Source organism: Lepus europaeus, chromosome 9 (genome assembly GCF_033115175.1).
Source record: "Lepus europaeus isolate LE1 chromosome 9, mLepTim1.pri, whole genome shotgun sequence".
Lineage (NCBI taxonomy): Eukaryota > Metazoa > Chordata > Mammalia > Lagomorpha > Leporidae > Lepus > Lepus europaeus.
Genome location: NC_084835.1, coordinates 65401708 through 65417634, shown reverse-complemented (window position 1 = coordinate 65417634; position 15927 = coordinate 65401708). Strand labels below are relative to the sequence as shown.

The 15927-nt window shown below is 41.9% G+C and overlaps 1 protein-coding gene across 1 annotated transcript in view; it reads left to right on the top strand.

The window, feature by feature from the left end:
* LOC133767161 (myosin regulatory light chain 12B) overlaps window positions 1-15927 on the top strand; it is a 30137-nt gene that overhangs the window by 13269 nt on the left and 941 nt on the right. Inside the window, exons 2-3 of the mRNA XM_062201412.1 lie at window positions 2613-2811; window positions 15296-15457. Of these exons, the coding sequence (XP_062057396.1) occupies window positions 2628-2811; window positions 15296-15457 (346 nt within the window). The 5' untranslated portion in view covers window positions 2613-2627. The remainder of the gene's footprint in view (window positions 1-2612; window positions 2812-15295; window positions 15458-15927) is intronic.

The following is a 15927-nucleotide window of genomic DNA, read 5'->3' as shown; positions in this document are numbered from 1 at the left end:
GAGCAGGCATAGAACCTAGTAGTTAAGATGCCCACATCCCATATCAAAATATCTGGTTTCAATACTCAGCTCTAGCTCCTGATTCAAGCTTCCTGGTGATGGCTCAAGTGACTGGGTTCCCACCACCCACGTGGGAGAAATGGATTGAGTTCCCAGCTCCTGGCTTCAGCCCCAGCCATTGTAAAGGTTTGGAGAAAGAACCTGTAGATGGGGGAGCACTCTTTGTCTGTTCTCTCTCTCTCTTTGCCTCTGCCCTCAAATAAATAAATAGAAGAAACATCAGTAAAGAGAAAAGCCACATGAGGCAGAGCTTCTAGTCATCTCTCCCAGTGAAGTGTGCACAGTGTTCCTTGCAGCATAATGTGTGATGATGTGCAGTGTATTGCCCACCAAGGAAGTACACCTGATCCTTGATATCTAGCATTTTATTGTAGCTCCATCACATAGAGCCGACTGCCCAATAGCTGACATCAGTCTCTAACCCCTCTAGAGAGCAAGGTGATGCCATGTGACGCAAGTCTCACAGTAAATCACTTTGTCGGACTCTGGTGCAAGACCCCAGGTATCAGGACAATCCAGACATTCACAGTCACCTCCCAGGAGCCAGGGGCAAAGCCAATCCTCTTTGGCGACCTTAAATTCATTATTACACAGGTACACTGACTTTTTATTTTTTTATTTTCTTCAACATAAGTAGTACGTGTTTCATAGGGCAATTGTGAAGGTGGAATAAGACACTGCATCAAAAAGTTGGGGCCAGTACTGTGGCATAGCAGGTAAAGCTTCCGCCTGCGATGCCTGCATCCCATATGATTGCCAATTCATAACCCAGCTGCTCTACTTCTGATCAGCTCCCTGCTGGTGAGCCTGGGAAAGCACCCAGGAAAGCGGCGGAGGATGGCCCAAGTACTTGGGCCCCTGCACCCATGTGGAAGACCTGGAAGAAGCTTCTGGCTCCAGCTTCAGCCTGGCCCCGCCCTGGCCATTGTAGCCATTTGGGGAGTGAACCAGCAGATGGAAGATCTCTCTCTCTCTCTCTAACTGTGGCTTTCAAATAAACAAATAAATCTTTTTTTAAAAAGATGTTAATTCTGATAGTGTTCGTAAGCTTTTGGAGGTAATGTCAAACTAGTAACAGTGGAGCTGAGATTCTAACTTGAGTCTTCCTAACTCAAAAGCTGATGGTATCTTTGTATTTTGTTTATTTAAATTATTTAAAGCTGTAGTTAAGAAAGGGGATGAAAAATGCCTATGTTTTTTATTTTGATTATTGATGGCTTTCACTAGCGATTGCAGGCTGCCACCAGTGTTGGAAACATGAGAAAGTAGAGACAGATTATGTACTAGACTACTGTTATAAAAGTTTGTCAGGGAGAAGGGGAAGTCTGGGGGGAGTTAGAAGAGATGCAAGAATGAAAGAGTGTGTTTTAGTATTCGTTAAAGATGAGAGCCTTGGGACACATACTGTATGCTGACTACACTTATCTAAATGTAATATTTAGTTCTCACTTTGCGTTGAAATAGATACCATGATGTGCTAAAAAACAGGCTGGGAGAGGGCATGTTATATTGGTAGTAGAATGGAAATACAAGAAGACTACTGCATTGATTTGTTGTTAGGATGAAACAGAACAATCCTTATTTTTTTTTTTTTTAAGATTTATTTTATTTATATGAAAGGCAGAGTTGGAGAGATCTTCCATCCACTGGTTCAATCCCTAAACCAGGGCTGGGCCAGACCTGAGCCAGGAGCTTCTGAGTCTCCCATGTGGGTATAGGAGCTCAAGTACTTGGGCCATCCCCCACGGCTTTCCCAGGCACATTAGCAGGGACCCAGATCAGAAGTGGAGCAGCCGGGTCTCAAACTGGCATCCATATAAGATGCTGGTATCACTGGTGGCAGCTTTACCTGCTACTCCACAGCACTGTGTAAGAGGTCACCTTTGGAGTCTTTTTCTTTTTTTTTTAATTTTTTTTTTTTTTTTGACAGGCAGAGTGGACAGTGAGAGAGAGAGAGACAGAGAGAAAGGTCTTCCTTTTGCCGTTGGTTCACCCTCCAATGGCCGCCGCGGTAGCGCGCTGCGGCCGGCGCACCGCGCTGATCCGATGGCAGGAGCCAGGTGCTTCTCCTGGTCTCCCATGGGGTGCAGGGCCCAAGGACTTGGGCCATCCTCCACTGCACTCCCTGGCCACAGCAGAGAGCTGGCCTGGAAGAGGGGCAACCGGGACAGGATCGGTGCCCCGACCAGGACTAGAACCCGGTGTGCTGGCGCCGCAAGGCGGAGGATTAGCCTGTTGAGCCGCGGCGCCGGCCTGGAGTCTTTTTCTTAGGGGTAGCTGCGTACCTGCATCACAGTGCTTAACACATTCAGTAAATGCTGGCTATTATTATGTATTTTAAATAAATTCCTATTGGAATTAATTTGGGGGTGGGGCCTATTGTCTTTCAAAACTGTACACATTTTTCAGCTATTGTCATGTTGAAAGTAAAGTTTATATGTGTGCTCATTACTACCCAGTTGAAGTAATAATTCTATAGTAAGGTAATTTTTATTCACTAACCTTTATGTTTATGCATTCTTTTTTTTGTTTTATGTTCTTTTTAACTACAGAATTAAACAGCCACCATGTCGAGCAAAAAGGCCAAGACCAAGACCACCAAGAAGCGCCCTCAGCGCGCCACGTCCAATGTGTTTGCCATGTTTGACCAGTCACAGATTCAGGAGTTCAAAGAGGCCTTCAACATGATTGATCAGAACCGAGACGGTTTCATCGACAAGGAGGATTTGCATGATATGCTTGCTTCACTGGGTAGACATACTCTTTTTTTTTTTTTTTTTTTTAATGATAGCTGATCTTTTTTTTTTTTTTTTAAAGATTTACTTATTTATTTGAAAGAGTTACACAGATAGTGAGAGAGGTGGTGGTGGGTGTCTTCCATCTGCTGGTTCACTCCCCAATTGGCCACAATGGCCGGAGCTGGGCCAGTCCAAAGCCAAGAGGTCCTTCTGGGTCTCCCTTGTGAGTGCAGGGGCCCAAGGACTTGAGCCGTCTTCTACTGCTTTCCCAGGCCATAGCGGAGAGCTGGACTGGAAGAGGAGCAGCCTGGACTTGAACCGGCGCCCATATGGGATGCTGGCACCACAGGCAGTGGCTTTACCTGCTATGCCATGGCACCGGCCCCAGACATACTCTTTATGTGCATTTTCCCCACAAAAATAACCTAGTTCTTTGTGAATCATTTTTAAATGGTGCACAAATATTTCTTTCCTTGTCTCAAAAGTCCTCTTGAGAGAAGTGCTGTACTGAGACTTGTCCAGACATGAGGGGATAAGCCCACAGGGTGGGAATGTGGCAGCTAGTCTGGCCAGGTGGGCTTACGTTCTTTTTTCTTTTTATAAAGAGCTTAATCGTTTTTTCTCTTCCTGCCTGGCTAATGGAAGTTGACACTGATATTTAGCTTTTTTTTTTTTTTTTTTTTTTTTTTTTTTGACAGGCGGAGTGGATAGTGAGAGAGAGAGAGACAGAGAGAAAGGTCTTCCTTTTTGCTGTTGGTTCACCCTCCAATGGCCGCTGCGGACAGCGCATCTCGCTGATCCAAAGCCAGGAGCCAGGCGCTTCTCCTGGTCTCCCTTGCGGGTGCAGGCCCAAAGACTTGGGCCATCCTCCACTGCCTTCCTGGGCCATAGCAGAGAGCTGGCCTGGAAGAGGGGCAACCGGGATAGAATCCGGTGCCCCAACCGGGACTAGAACCCGGTGTGCCGGCACCGCAAGGCGGAGGATTAGCCTGTTAAGCCACGGCGCCGACCAGCTTACGTTCTTGTTAGCATGTTGTTACTTTAGGTCTGTTGGGGAAAGCCTGGTGATGGGGCGGTGGCAAGAAAGCAGAATTTCAAATAACAAATATAGTTAGTAACACAGAAGAGTTAGTAAAGGCAGAGGGCAAGTTGTAAAGAGGTGATGGAAACAAGTGGTAGTGACTGAGGGAGGGCAGTAGGGACTTTGACAATATTTTAAGGAAATAATTGAAATTTGTATTACATTTCTGAAGAATAAATTCTGTATACAATGAATGCAATTTTGTTTCTTAATTCTTCCTATCACTACTGTCAACAGAACACAAATTGTGGATAAATCTTTAACATTATTTTTAAAAAAGGTTTATTTATTTGAAAAGCAGAAAGAGAAGTCTTCCATCTGCTTGTTCACTCTCCAGATGACCACAGTGGCCGGAGCTGGGCTGATCCAAAGCCAGGAGCCAGGAGTTTCTTCCCAGTTTCCCATGTAGGTGCAGGGGCCCAAGCATTTGAGCCATCTTCCACTTGCTTCCCAGACCATAAGCAGAGAGCTAGATCAGAAGAGAAGCAGCCAGACACAAACCAGCGCCCATGTGGGATGCTGGTACCACGGCTAGAGGCGTAACCTACTACACCACAGCGCCAGCCCTCATGATTTTTTTTTATTGAGCTCTTTTGTTTTCTTTTAATTTTTAATGAGTTTATAATAGACTCAGTGGGATTTGTAGGTAGAATTCTGGGAACGTATGATATTCCCTTCTTCCTCTCTCCTTCTTTCCCTCTCTCACCCTTTCTTCTTCTTCTTCTTCTTTTTTTTTTTTTTTTTTTTAGTTTTTGAGGTAACATATTTAAATCTGCATTACAGTAAAAAGGTTTAATACTTCACCAAGTAAGAAGTTTAACAAGTAAAAAGCAAAAAGACTTTAGTTTAATGGGAATATAGACAACAGCTCTAAACAATAATTGAATGGAATAATGACCATTAACCTATATACAGTAAATTTTAAAGTAATCAGAGATGGTTAAAACTATAGTAATATAACTTTTTTTAAAAAAATTTATTTATTTTATTTGAAAGAGTTACAGAGAGAGGGGGAGAGAGAATCTTCCATCCACTGGTTCACTCCCTAAATGGCCACAGCAGAAAGCCTGGTCCAGGCCAAAGCCAGGAGCCAGGAGCTTCTTCTGGGTCTCCCACTGAGGTTCAGGGGCCCAGGGACTTGGGCCATCTTCTACTGCTTTCCCAGGCCATAGCAGAGAGCTGGTTTGAAAGTGGAGCAGCTAAGACTTGAACCGGCACCCATATGGGTAACTGACTTCACAGGTGGAAGCCTAACCCACTACACCACAGTGTTGTCCCTCTGGTATAACATTCTTAACCATTGGTTTGACAAGGGAATAAAAGTTTTGCAAAACTATATTTGCAGCAATGTTGATACACATAGATGTTTTGTTTGTTTTTTAAATTTTAGCTCCCACATACAAGAGAGTGCATGGCAGTGTTTTTCTTTCTGGGTCCAGCTTATTTCACTCAGCATGATGTCCTCCAGTTGTACCCATTTTGCTACAAATGGTAGAATTTCATTCTCTTTCATAGCTGAATAATATTCCATTGTGTGTGTATACCATTTTTTCTTTATTCATTCATCTGATGATGTATACTTTGGTTGATTCCAAATTTTGGCTATTGTGAACGGTGCTCCTAGAAACATGGTTGTGCAGGTATCTCTTTGATACAGCATCTTCATGCCTTTTGTGTATATGCCCAGTAGTGGGATTGCTGAATCCTATGACAAGTCTATTTCTATTTTTTAAGAAATTTCCGCACTGTTTTCCACATTGGCTGCACTAACTTAGATTTCTACCAGCAGTGTATAAGTCCTTTCTCTACATCCTCGCCAGCATTTGTTAGGCTCTGTGTTTTGGATTTTAGCCATTCTGACAGGGGTGAGGTACTGTCTGACTGTGGTTTTGGTTTGCATTTCCCTGATGGCTAGTGGTGTTGAGCGTTTTTTCATATATTTGTTGGCCATTTTTTTTAAGAAGTCTTGAAGTCCTTTGCCCATTTCTCAACGGGATTGGTTGTGTTTTTTGTTGTTGAATTTTAAATTGCTAATATATTTGGCATATTAATCCTTTGTCAGATAGGTGGTTTGCAGATTTTTTCCCCATTCTGTTGGGTGTCTCATCACTCTATTGATTATTTCTTTGCTGTGCAAAAGCTCTTGAGTTTGATGGAGTCGCATTTGTTTAGTTTTGCTTTTGTTGCCTATGTTTTGGAGGTCTTGTCCAAGAAGTTGTCCCCTACACCGATGTCTTGGAGTGTTTCCCCCTACATTTTCTTACAGCAACTTCAAGTCTCAGGTCTTAAGTTCAAGTATTTAATACATCTTAAGTTAATTTTTTTATTTGGTGAGAGGTATGGATCTAATTTCATTCTTTTTTTTTTTTTTTAACTTTTATTTAATGAATATAAATTTCCAGTGTACAGCTTATGGATTACAATGGCTTCCCCCTCCCATAACTTCCCTCCCACCCGCAACCCTCCCCTCTCCCGCTCCCTCTCCCCTTCCATTTGCATCGAGATTCATTTTTAATTCTCTTTATATACAGAAGATCAATTTAGTATAAAGATTTCAACAGTTTGCACCCACATAGAAACACAAAGTGAAACATACTGTTGGAGTACTAGTTATAGCATTAAATCACAATGTACAGCACATTAAGGACAGAGATCCCACATGAGGAGCAAGTGCACAGTGGCTCCTGTTGTTGACCCAACAAATTGACACTCTAGTTTATGGCGCCAGTAACCATCCTAGGCTGTCGTCATGAGTTGCCAAGGCTATGGAAGCCTTCCAAGTTTGCCGACTCTGATCATATTTAGACAAGGTCATAAAAGACAGAGTGAGGATAGTAACCAATGATCCTAAGAGTGGCATTTACCAGGTTTGAACAATTATACAGCATTAAGTGGGGAAGAGGACCATCAGTACACACATGTTGGGAGTAGAGCCATTGGTGGTAGAGTAGAGGTTATGATTACTAATTTCATTCTTCTACATATACAGTTCTGCCAGCACTACTTATTGATGAGATTGTCCTTATGCCACTATATGGTCTGAGCACTTTTATTAAACGTTACCTGGCAGTGTTGGCGCTATGGCATAGTGGGTAAAACTGCTGCCTGCAGCGCTGGCATCCCATATGGGCGCTGGTTCTAGTCACTGCTGCTTCACTTCCAATCCAGCTCTCTGCTATGACCTGGGAAAGCAGTAGAAGATGGCCCAAGTCCTTGGGCCTCTGCACCCACATGGGAGACCTAGAAGAAGCTCCTGGCTTCTGGCTTCAGATCAGCGCAGCTCTGGCCATTGTGGCATTCTGGGGAGTGAATCAGTGGATAGAAGACCTCTCTCTCTCTCTATGCCTCTGCCTCTCTGTAACTACCTTTCAAATAAATAAATCTTTTTAAAAATCACTTGGCTGTATGTATGTGGATTAATTTCTGGGCTATCTGTGCTCTTCCATTGATCTATGTATTGGTTTTTATGCCAGTACCATGCTGTTTTAATTACTACAGCTTTGTAATGTGCTTTGAAGTCAGGTATTGTGATGCCTCCAGCTTGATTTTTCTTATACAGGATTCAGGATTGCTTTGACTCTTCTGGGTTTTTTGTGATTCCATATAAATGTTAGGATTACAGGTGGCAGCTTTTACCCACTAAGCCACAGTGCTGGCCCCTGTGGTTTTATTTTTATGTTGTATCTTTGGTTTTGGTATCAAAGTAATGCTAGCCTCATAGAAAGAGTTTGGCAGATCTCCATCCTGTTCAGTATTTTGGAATAGTTTGAAGAATATTAGAGTTACTTCCTCTTTGAATGTTTTGTAGAATTCAGTAGTAAAGCCATCAGGTTGGGGCTGGCACTATGGCATAGCAGGTAAAGCAGCTACCTGTGGCTCTGGCATCCTGTGTGGGTGCTGGTTCGAGTCCTGGCTGCTCTACTTCTTTTTTTTAAAATATATTTTCTTTTTTTAAATATATTTTCTTTTTTATTTATTTATTTATTTGAAAGACAGAGTTACAGAGAGAGGTAGAGACAGAGAGAGGGGTCTTCCTTCCGCTGGTTCACTCCCCAGATGGCCACAATGGCTGGAGTTGTGCTGATCCAAAGCCAGGAACTTCTTCCAGGTCTCCCACATGGGTGCAGTGGTCCAAGGACTTGGGCCATCTTTTACTGTTTTCCCAGGTCATAGCACAGAGCTGGGTCAGAAGAGGAGCAACAGGGACTAGAACTGGTGCCCATATGGGATGCCAGAACTTAAAGACCAGGGCTTTTTTTTTTTTTTTTTTTTTTTTGGCAGGCAGTTAGAGAGAGAGAGACAGAGAGAAAGGTCTTCCTTCAGTTGGTTCACCCCCAAAATGGCCGCTAAGGCCAGCGCACTGTGTTGATCCGAAGCCAGTAGCCAGGTGCTTCCTCCTGGTCTCCCATGCGGGTGCAGGGCCCAAGGACTTGGGCCATCCTCCACTGCACTCCCGGGCCACAGCAGAGAGCTAGACTGGAATAGGAGCAACTGGGAAAGAATCTGGCGCCCCATCCGGGACTAGAACCAGGGGTGCTGGCGCCACAGGCGGAGGATTAGCCAAGTGAGCCGCGGCACTGGCCAAGACCAGGGCTTTTTAACCCGCTGCACCACAGCGCCAGCCCCTGGCTGCTCCACTTCTGATCCAGCTCCCTACTAATGCACCTGGGGATGCAGTAGAAGATAGCTCAAGTAATTGGACCCCACCTGGGATACCAGGAAGAAGCTCCTGGTTCCTGACTTTAGTCTGGCCCAGCCCTGGTCATTGTGACCATTTGAGGAGTGAACCAGCGGATAAAAATCTCTGTCTCTCCCTCTCTCTCTGTAGCTATGCCTTTCAAATAAATAAATAAATCATTTTAAAGTCATCAGGTCCTGGACTTTTCCTCGATGGAAGACTTAATTACTGCTTCAATCTCACTGCATGTTATGGATCTGTTTAGATTGTCTATATCATCTTGATTTAATCTTTGTAGATGATGTGAATCCAGGAATTTATCCATTTCTTTGAAGTTTTCTAGTTTACTGGCATATGGTTCTTCATAATAGTTTCTTAGGATCCTTTGTATTTCAGTGGTATCAGTTGTAATGTCTCTTTTTTCATCTCTAATTGTATTTATTTGAGTTTTTTCTCTTTGTTAGTCTGGCTAGAGTTTTATCTATTTTGTTTACCTTCTCAAAAAACTTTTTGTTTTGTTGATCTTTTGTGTGGCTTTTTTAGTTTCAATTTCATTTATTTCTGCTCTGATCCTTATTTCTCATCTCCTGCTGATTTTAAGTTTGGTTCTTGTTTTTCTGAGTCTTCAAGAAGCATCATTAGATATTTAATTTGAGACATCTTTTTTTAATGTAAGCGCTTAATGCTATAAACTTCCCTGTTAATACTGCTTTTGCTGTATCCTACAGATTTTGATATGTTGTTTTCATTTTCATTTATTTGAAGAAAATATTTGATTTCCTTTTTCAATGACCCATGGATAATAGAGTAGCATATTTAATTTCTAAGTGTTTATGAGTGTTCTGTTTTCTTCTTGCTGATTTCTAGTTTTACTCCATTATGGTATGAGAAGATCATGGTATGATTTCAGTATTTTTAAATTTGCTGAGACTTGATTTATGGCCTAATATGTGGTCTAGCCTAGAAAATGTTCCATGTGCTGATGAGAAGAATGTGTATTCTGTAGCTGTTGGGTTAATTGTCCTGTAAATGTCTGTTAGATCCATTTGCTTGATAGTATGTTTCAACTCCAGTGTATCTTTATTGATTTTTTTTTTTTTTTTTTTTTTTTGGTCTGGATAATCTGTACATTGAAGAGAGTGGGGTGTTGAAGTCACCCATTATTACTGTATTGGAGTCTATATCTCCCTTTGAGTCTAACAGCAAAGTAAAGAGTTCAACAAATAATATGAAAAAAAGAATGTTCCTTAACAGTTTTTGATTTCTTCTATTACCGACTGTTCATTCAGTTTCTGTGTGTTTGCATATGTTCTAGAGATTCTTGAGTTGTTGATTTCCAACTTCATTCCATTGTGGTTAGAGAAGATGCATGGTATGATTTCAATTTTTTTTTTAATTTGCTGAGACTTGCTTTATGGCCTGGCCTGTGCTGTATCCTAAAGAAAGTTCCATCCATTGGTGGGAAGAATGTGTATTCTGCAACTCTAGGATGAAAAGTTCTGTAGGTATCTATTAGGTCCATGTGGTCTATAGCTTCAATTAACTCTGCTATTTCCTTGCTGATTATCTGTCTGGTTGATCTGTCCATTGTTGAAAGTGGGGTATTGAGGTCCCCCATTACTATTGTATGGGAGTCTATGTCTCCCTTTAGATGCATTAACATTTCTTTTAAATAGTCAGGTGCCCTATAATTAGGTACATATACATTTATTATAGTCACATCTTCCTGTTTGAATTGATCCTTTAATCATTGCATAGTTCCCTTATTTGTCTCTTAGCAGTTTTTGTGTTAAAGTCTATTTTGTCTCATATTAGGATGGCTACACTAGCTCTGTTTTGGTTTCTGTTAGCATGGAATATCTTTTTCCATCCTTTCACTTTCAGTCTGTGTCTATCTTTGTTGGTGGAATTAGTGTTTTTGTTTTTGGTTTTTTCTATCTGCCAATATGGCTCTTTTAACTGGAGAGTTGAGGCCATTTACATTCAAGGTGCCTATTAATAAGTACTCTTGGCCCTGCCATTTTTTCCATAAATGTTTCTTTTTTTTATTTAATGAATGCATTTTTACATAGATATAACTTTAGGAATCCCATCTCCTGTTCCCTCTCCCATCTCCTTCCATTATGGATCATTTTTAGTATGACTTTATATACAGGGGACCAGCTCTGTGCTAATCATAGATTTCAACAATTTGCCCCCATGCCCATACAACATATAGAATACAGTTTGGGGAGAGGATTTGCAGTTGATTCTCATATTACAATTCAGTAGGGACAGAGATCCTACCTGGGGAGCAAGTGCACGGTGAGTGCTGTTGTTCCTTTAACAATTAGCACTCTTTTTTATGACATCAGTGATCATCCGAGGCTCTTGTCATGGGCTGCCAGGGCTATGGAGGCATTTTGTGACCATAGACTCCGTTGGTATTTGGACACGGCCATAAGCAAAGTGGATGTTCTCCCTTCAGAGAAGAGTGTCTCCTTCTTTGATGACCCTTCCTTTCTTCTGAGGTCTCTCAGAGATCCTCCGTGTAGGATTTTTTTTTTTTTTTTTTCTTTCCACTGAGTCTTGGCTTTCCATGCCTGAGATGCTCTTGCAGGCCTTCCAGCCCAACCAGGAAGCCTTATGGGTTGATTCTGAGTTCAGAGTGTTATTTACTGCGAAAGTCATTCTAGGTGTCTGCTGTGTGGACTGCTTCCCATGTTGGTCCTTCCTTCCCTTTTTAATTCTATTACTTTTACCGGGTACTTGATGTTATTTGTGTCATCCCTTTTAAACTTAGATCGGTCTATCTGTTGCCTTTAACATTTAATATCATTGTAACAGTGAAGATGGTGTTCATATCACTGATTCTTATGGGTTTGGAGCCCCATGACTAGTTCTTAGGCTATACCCTGAGAGGTAAGTCTATATGTCTGTATGCAGAACTATACTGTTTTACAGTTTTAGACTACCTCCTCCATCTCTTATTCCCTCCCTTGTTTTTAACTGGGATCTTTTTCCAATTGCCTTACATAGAGAGTTCAGTATAGTATGAAGTAGAGAGATGAGAGAGAGAAAGAAAAAAAAAAAAACCAACAAAACAAAAAGCATATACACAGTAAAAAGTAATAATGGTTGGCCGGATGGCCAGTGCCGCGGCTCACTGGGCTAATCCTCTGCCTGCGGCGCTGGCACACCGGGTTCTAGTCCAGGTTGGGGAGCAGATTCTGTCCTGGTTGCTCCTCTTCCAGTCCAGCTCTCTGCTGTGGCCTGGGAAGGCAGTGGAGGATGGCCCAAGTGCTTGGGCCCTGCACCTACATGGGAGACCAGGAGGAAGCACGTGGCTCCTGGCTTCGGATCAGCGCAGCACGCCAGCCGTAGCGGCCGTTAGAGGGGTGAACCAACTGAAGGAAGACCTTTCCTCTGTCTCTCTAACTCTGCCTGTTTAAAAAACAAATAAACAAACAAACAAAAAAAAAATGGTCAGCCAGCGCCACGGCTCACTTGGCTAACCCTCCGCCTGCGGCACCGGCACCCTGGGTTCTAGTCCCAGTTGGGGCACTGGATTCTGTCCCGGTTGCTCCTCTTCCAGTCCAGCTCTCTGCTGTGGCCTGGGAAGGCAGTGGAGGATGGGGCAAGTGCTTGGGCCCTGCACCTGCATGGGAGATCAGGAGAAGCACCTGGCTTCTGGCTTCAGATTGGCGCAGTGCGCCAGCCATAGTGGCCATTAGGGGGGTGAACCAATGGAAGGAAGACCTTTCTCTGTCTCTCCCTCTCACTGTCTAACTCTGCCTGTCCAAAAAAAAAGTAACAATGGTCAACTGTCTTTCGACAATCAGGTCAAGGATTCTTGAAGACATTGGTTCTAAAAGTGACTGTTTCACTTCTATAGCTTTCATTTTAGCTGTGCTGTTAATTCTCCCAAATCAGGGGAAACATATGGTGTTTGTCTCTTTGGGACTGGGTTATTTCACCAAGTATGAGGTTTTCCAGCTTTCTCCATTTTGTTGCAAAGGACCAGATTTCATTCTTTTTTTACTGCTGTGTAGTATTCCATGGTGAACATATCCCACAATTTCTTTATCCAGTCTTTGGTTGATGGACATTTAGGTTGCTTCCATGTCTAAGCTATTGTGAATTGAGCTGCAATAAACATGGAGGTGCAGGTTTCCATAAATATTTCTATTGTTTACTTTCTATTTCCTTTGTACTTTTACTGGGAGGTTTTCTGCCTTCACCTTCTTTTGTAGTGATGACCATGTTTCTGTGTGTGGCACATCTTTAAACATCTTTTGTAAGGCTGGACTAGTTGTGACAAATTCTTTCAATTTCTTTTTGTTATGGAAGGTTTTTATTTATTTCATCTTCATTCATAAATGAGAGCTTTGCAGGGTACAGTATTCTGGGCTGACAGTTTTTTGTTTTGTTTTTTTTTTCTTTTAAGACTTGGAATATATCACCATTCTCTCTTAGCCTGTAGGAATTCTGATGAGAAGTCCACTGTGAGTCTAATGAGATCCACTGAAAGTAATCTGGTGTTTCTCTCATGTACATTTTAGAATCTGTTTTTTATGTTTTACTGTGTAGAGTTTGACTACCATGTGTCGTGGTGAGGATGCTTTCTGGTCATCTCTATTAGGAGTTCTGTGTGCTTCCTGTACTTGGATGTCCCTTTCCTGTCCAAGTACAGAAAGAACAGTACCGTGAATACCCATACATCTTTTACCAATCCTTACCAACTGTTAACACTCTGCAACATTTCCTTTATCCAGAGTGAGAATAGAATCAGGACATTGGTCTAACTTGTTGACTTGCAGGTAGATTATATCCCAGTGTTTCTCACATTCTCAGTAGCTAACTGAGTGCACCCTTTGGGGTCCATCACTACTGAAAGCCAGTAGTGAAAGCCACTGAAGAAAACTGAGGGATTTCACTTTGTTCCAAAGATTGAACCCTCAAGTCCATACCTGACTCATAATAGATGCTCAATGAATATTTATTTAATGGGTAAGTAGTGGGAGACTAAGAGGCTGACTTCGGGCCCTCCATTTTGGGGGAAACCTGTGCTTTTAAAGATATGTACCACTATTTACTTTCCAAATGAACAAATTTTATTGGATGTCTTGAATAGCTCCTTATGTGCTTAGCTAAACCAACACATTTTAAATCCCTTTGTCTTTTGTATTTTAACAGTTTTCTTAACACCTTTGGTTACAGTTTTTTTCCCCTCCAAAAAATAAAATAAAATAAAATAAAGAGCTACAAGAGAGTTTGGTAAAATCTGCATGTAGAAAAGTTGATTTGGGGATACTTTTGCTTATTCAGTGAATTTTGAGTTTTATTTTGGGCAAGATTTTGTATTGAAATTTTTTTAAAATGTGATGAGGTAGGATTATAATTCACTGAAATAGATGCCAACATGGTATTAAGTTTCACCTAAATTTCTAGGATTAAAAAGCTTACATATGAGGTATAATTCTAGATTTGACTCAGTAGTACTCAATTGTGTGTAATTTTTAGATACATCTTTAAGTGTAACTATTAGGTGTTCTTTTTTTCTTTTGAAAGATTTATTATTTGAAAGGCAGAGTTAGAGAGAGATCGATCTTCCATCTGCTGGTTCACTCTCCAAATGGCCACAATAGCCAGGGCTGGAACAGGCTGAAGCCAGGAGCTTCTCCAGGACTCCCATGTGGATACAGGGGTCCAAAGATTTGGGCCATCCTCCCCTGCTTTCCCAGGCACATCAGAAGTGGAGCAGCCAGGACATGAGCCGGTGCCCATCTAGGATGCCAGTGCTTTAGCCGGCGGCTTACCCCGCTACACCACAACGCCAGCCCCAGATGTTCTTTTGACATAGAATCATACAAACTTCATACTGGAAGGGACCTTTGAGATGCCAGCTTCAACCAGTCCATTTTATAGGTTTTGAATCCCAGGTCTGCCACCCCTCTCCACCCTTCACCTCCCCCCCCCCCCCAAAAAAAAAAAAAAAAAAAAAAACATACAGCTGATGATAGAACTGGGATTTAAATCAAGCATGCCAGACGCTTTGTTCAGTGCGACTTTCCTTGTGTCATGGGGCCTCACAAATACTCCCACCATGCCTGGCATCCCAAGGGGATTTCTCTCTTCTAGGGAAGGATCAGAGAAGTTCCTCTGCCACTGTACTGAGGAAGGGCTCTCTGTTGGAGCTGAGATTGATTCCCCTGCACAGTTAGTAGTGAGAGGTCTGCATGTGTAGTCAGCAACACGTGCAAGCCACACTTAAGGAAATCTGAGAACCTAACAGTATTTGACATTACTCAGAATAAGCTCCCAATTCCAAACCAGTCTAATCGTTTTAACTTAAATGACCAATTCATAAACCAAATTTTTGAAGGTTACCAATTCATGGGCAAGTGAAATGAATCCCTTGATGGATGATAATGTTAATATTCAGGATGTGATAATGTGGCATCGCTTGGTTCATAGTTCAGGTGCTAATTTTGTTTTGGTTTAAATATAAAAAAATGAAGTTGATAAAGTATCAATGAATGAATAATAGTCAGCCTAAGCCCAGAATATATTTTTGTGATACATCAACATTTTCTCAGTTGTCAAAAATTTTTTAAATGCTCTTAAAGTTAATTGCAAATTTTGTTTTAAATGATGATATAACTTCTAAAAGTATGTTGAGGAGCGGAACAATAGCAAAATAATTATTTATTGACATTAGTTCTTTGTCCTTGAATGTGAAAATGTGTATTCTTGCAGGGAAGAATCCCACAGATGCATACCTTGATGCCATGATGAATGAGGCTCCTGGCCCTATCAATTTCACCATGTTCCTCACCATGTTTGGTGAGAAGTTGAATGGTACCGATCCTGAAGACGTCATCAGAAATGCGTTTGCATGCTTCGATGAAGAAGCCACAGGTAAGTGCTGTTTGTTTTTGTGCAACTTCATTATAAAGTTTATGAAACATTTTTTAGGAAATTTAATTTTTCTTTAAGATGGCTTTATTGATTTGAAAGGCAGAATTAACCGAGAGAGAGAGAATCTTCCATCCCCTGCTTTACTCCCCCAGATGGCTACAATGACCAAGGCTGGGCCAGGCCAAAGCCAGGAGCCAGGAGTTTTTTCTGGGTCTCCCATGTGGGTGGCAAGGGCCCAGACACTTGGGCCATTTTCCACTGCTTTTCCCAGGCCATTAGCAGGGAGCTGGATTGGAACTGAACAGCCGGGACGCAAACCAACATGCATATGGGATGCTGGCATTGTGGGCGGCAGCTTGACTGACTATACCACAATGCCAAGTCTTTTAGAAAAATTTTAAAAAATTAACAAAATGTGTATTTTTAAAAAATTTATTATTTATTTGAAAGGCAGAGTTATAGAGAGGCAG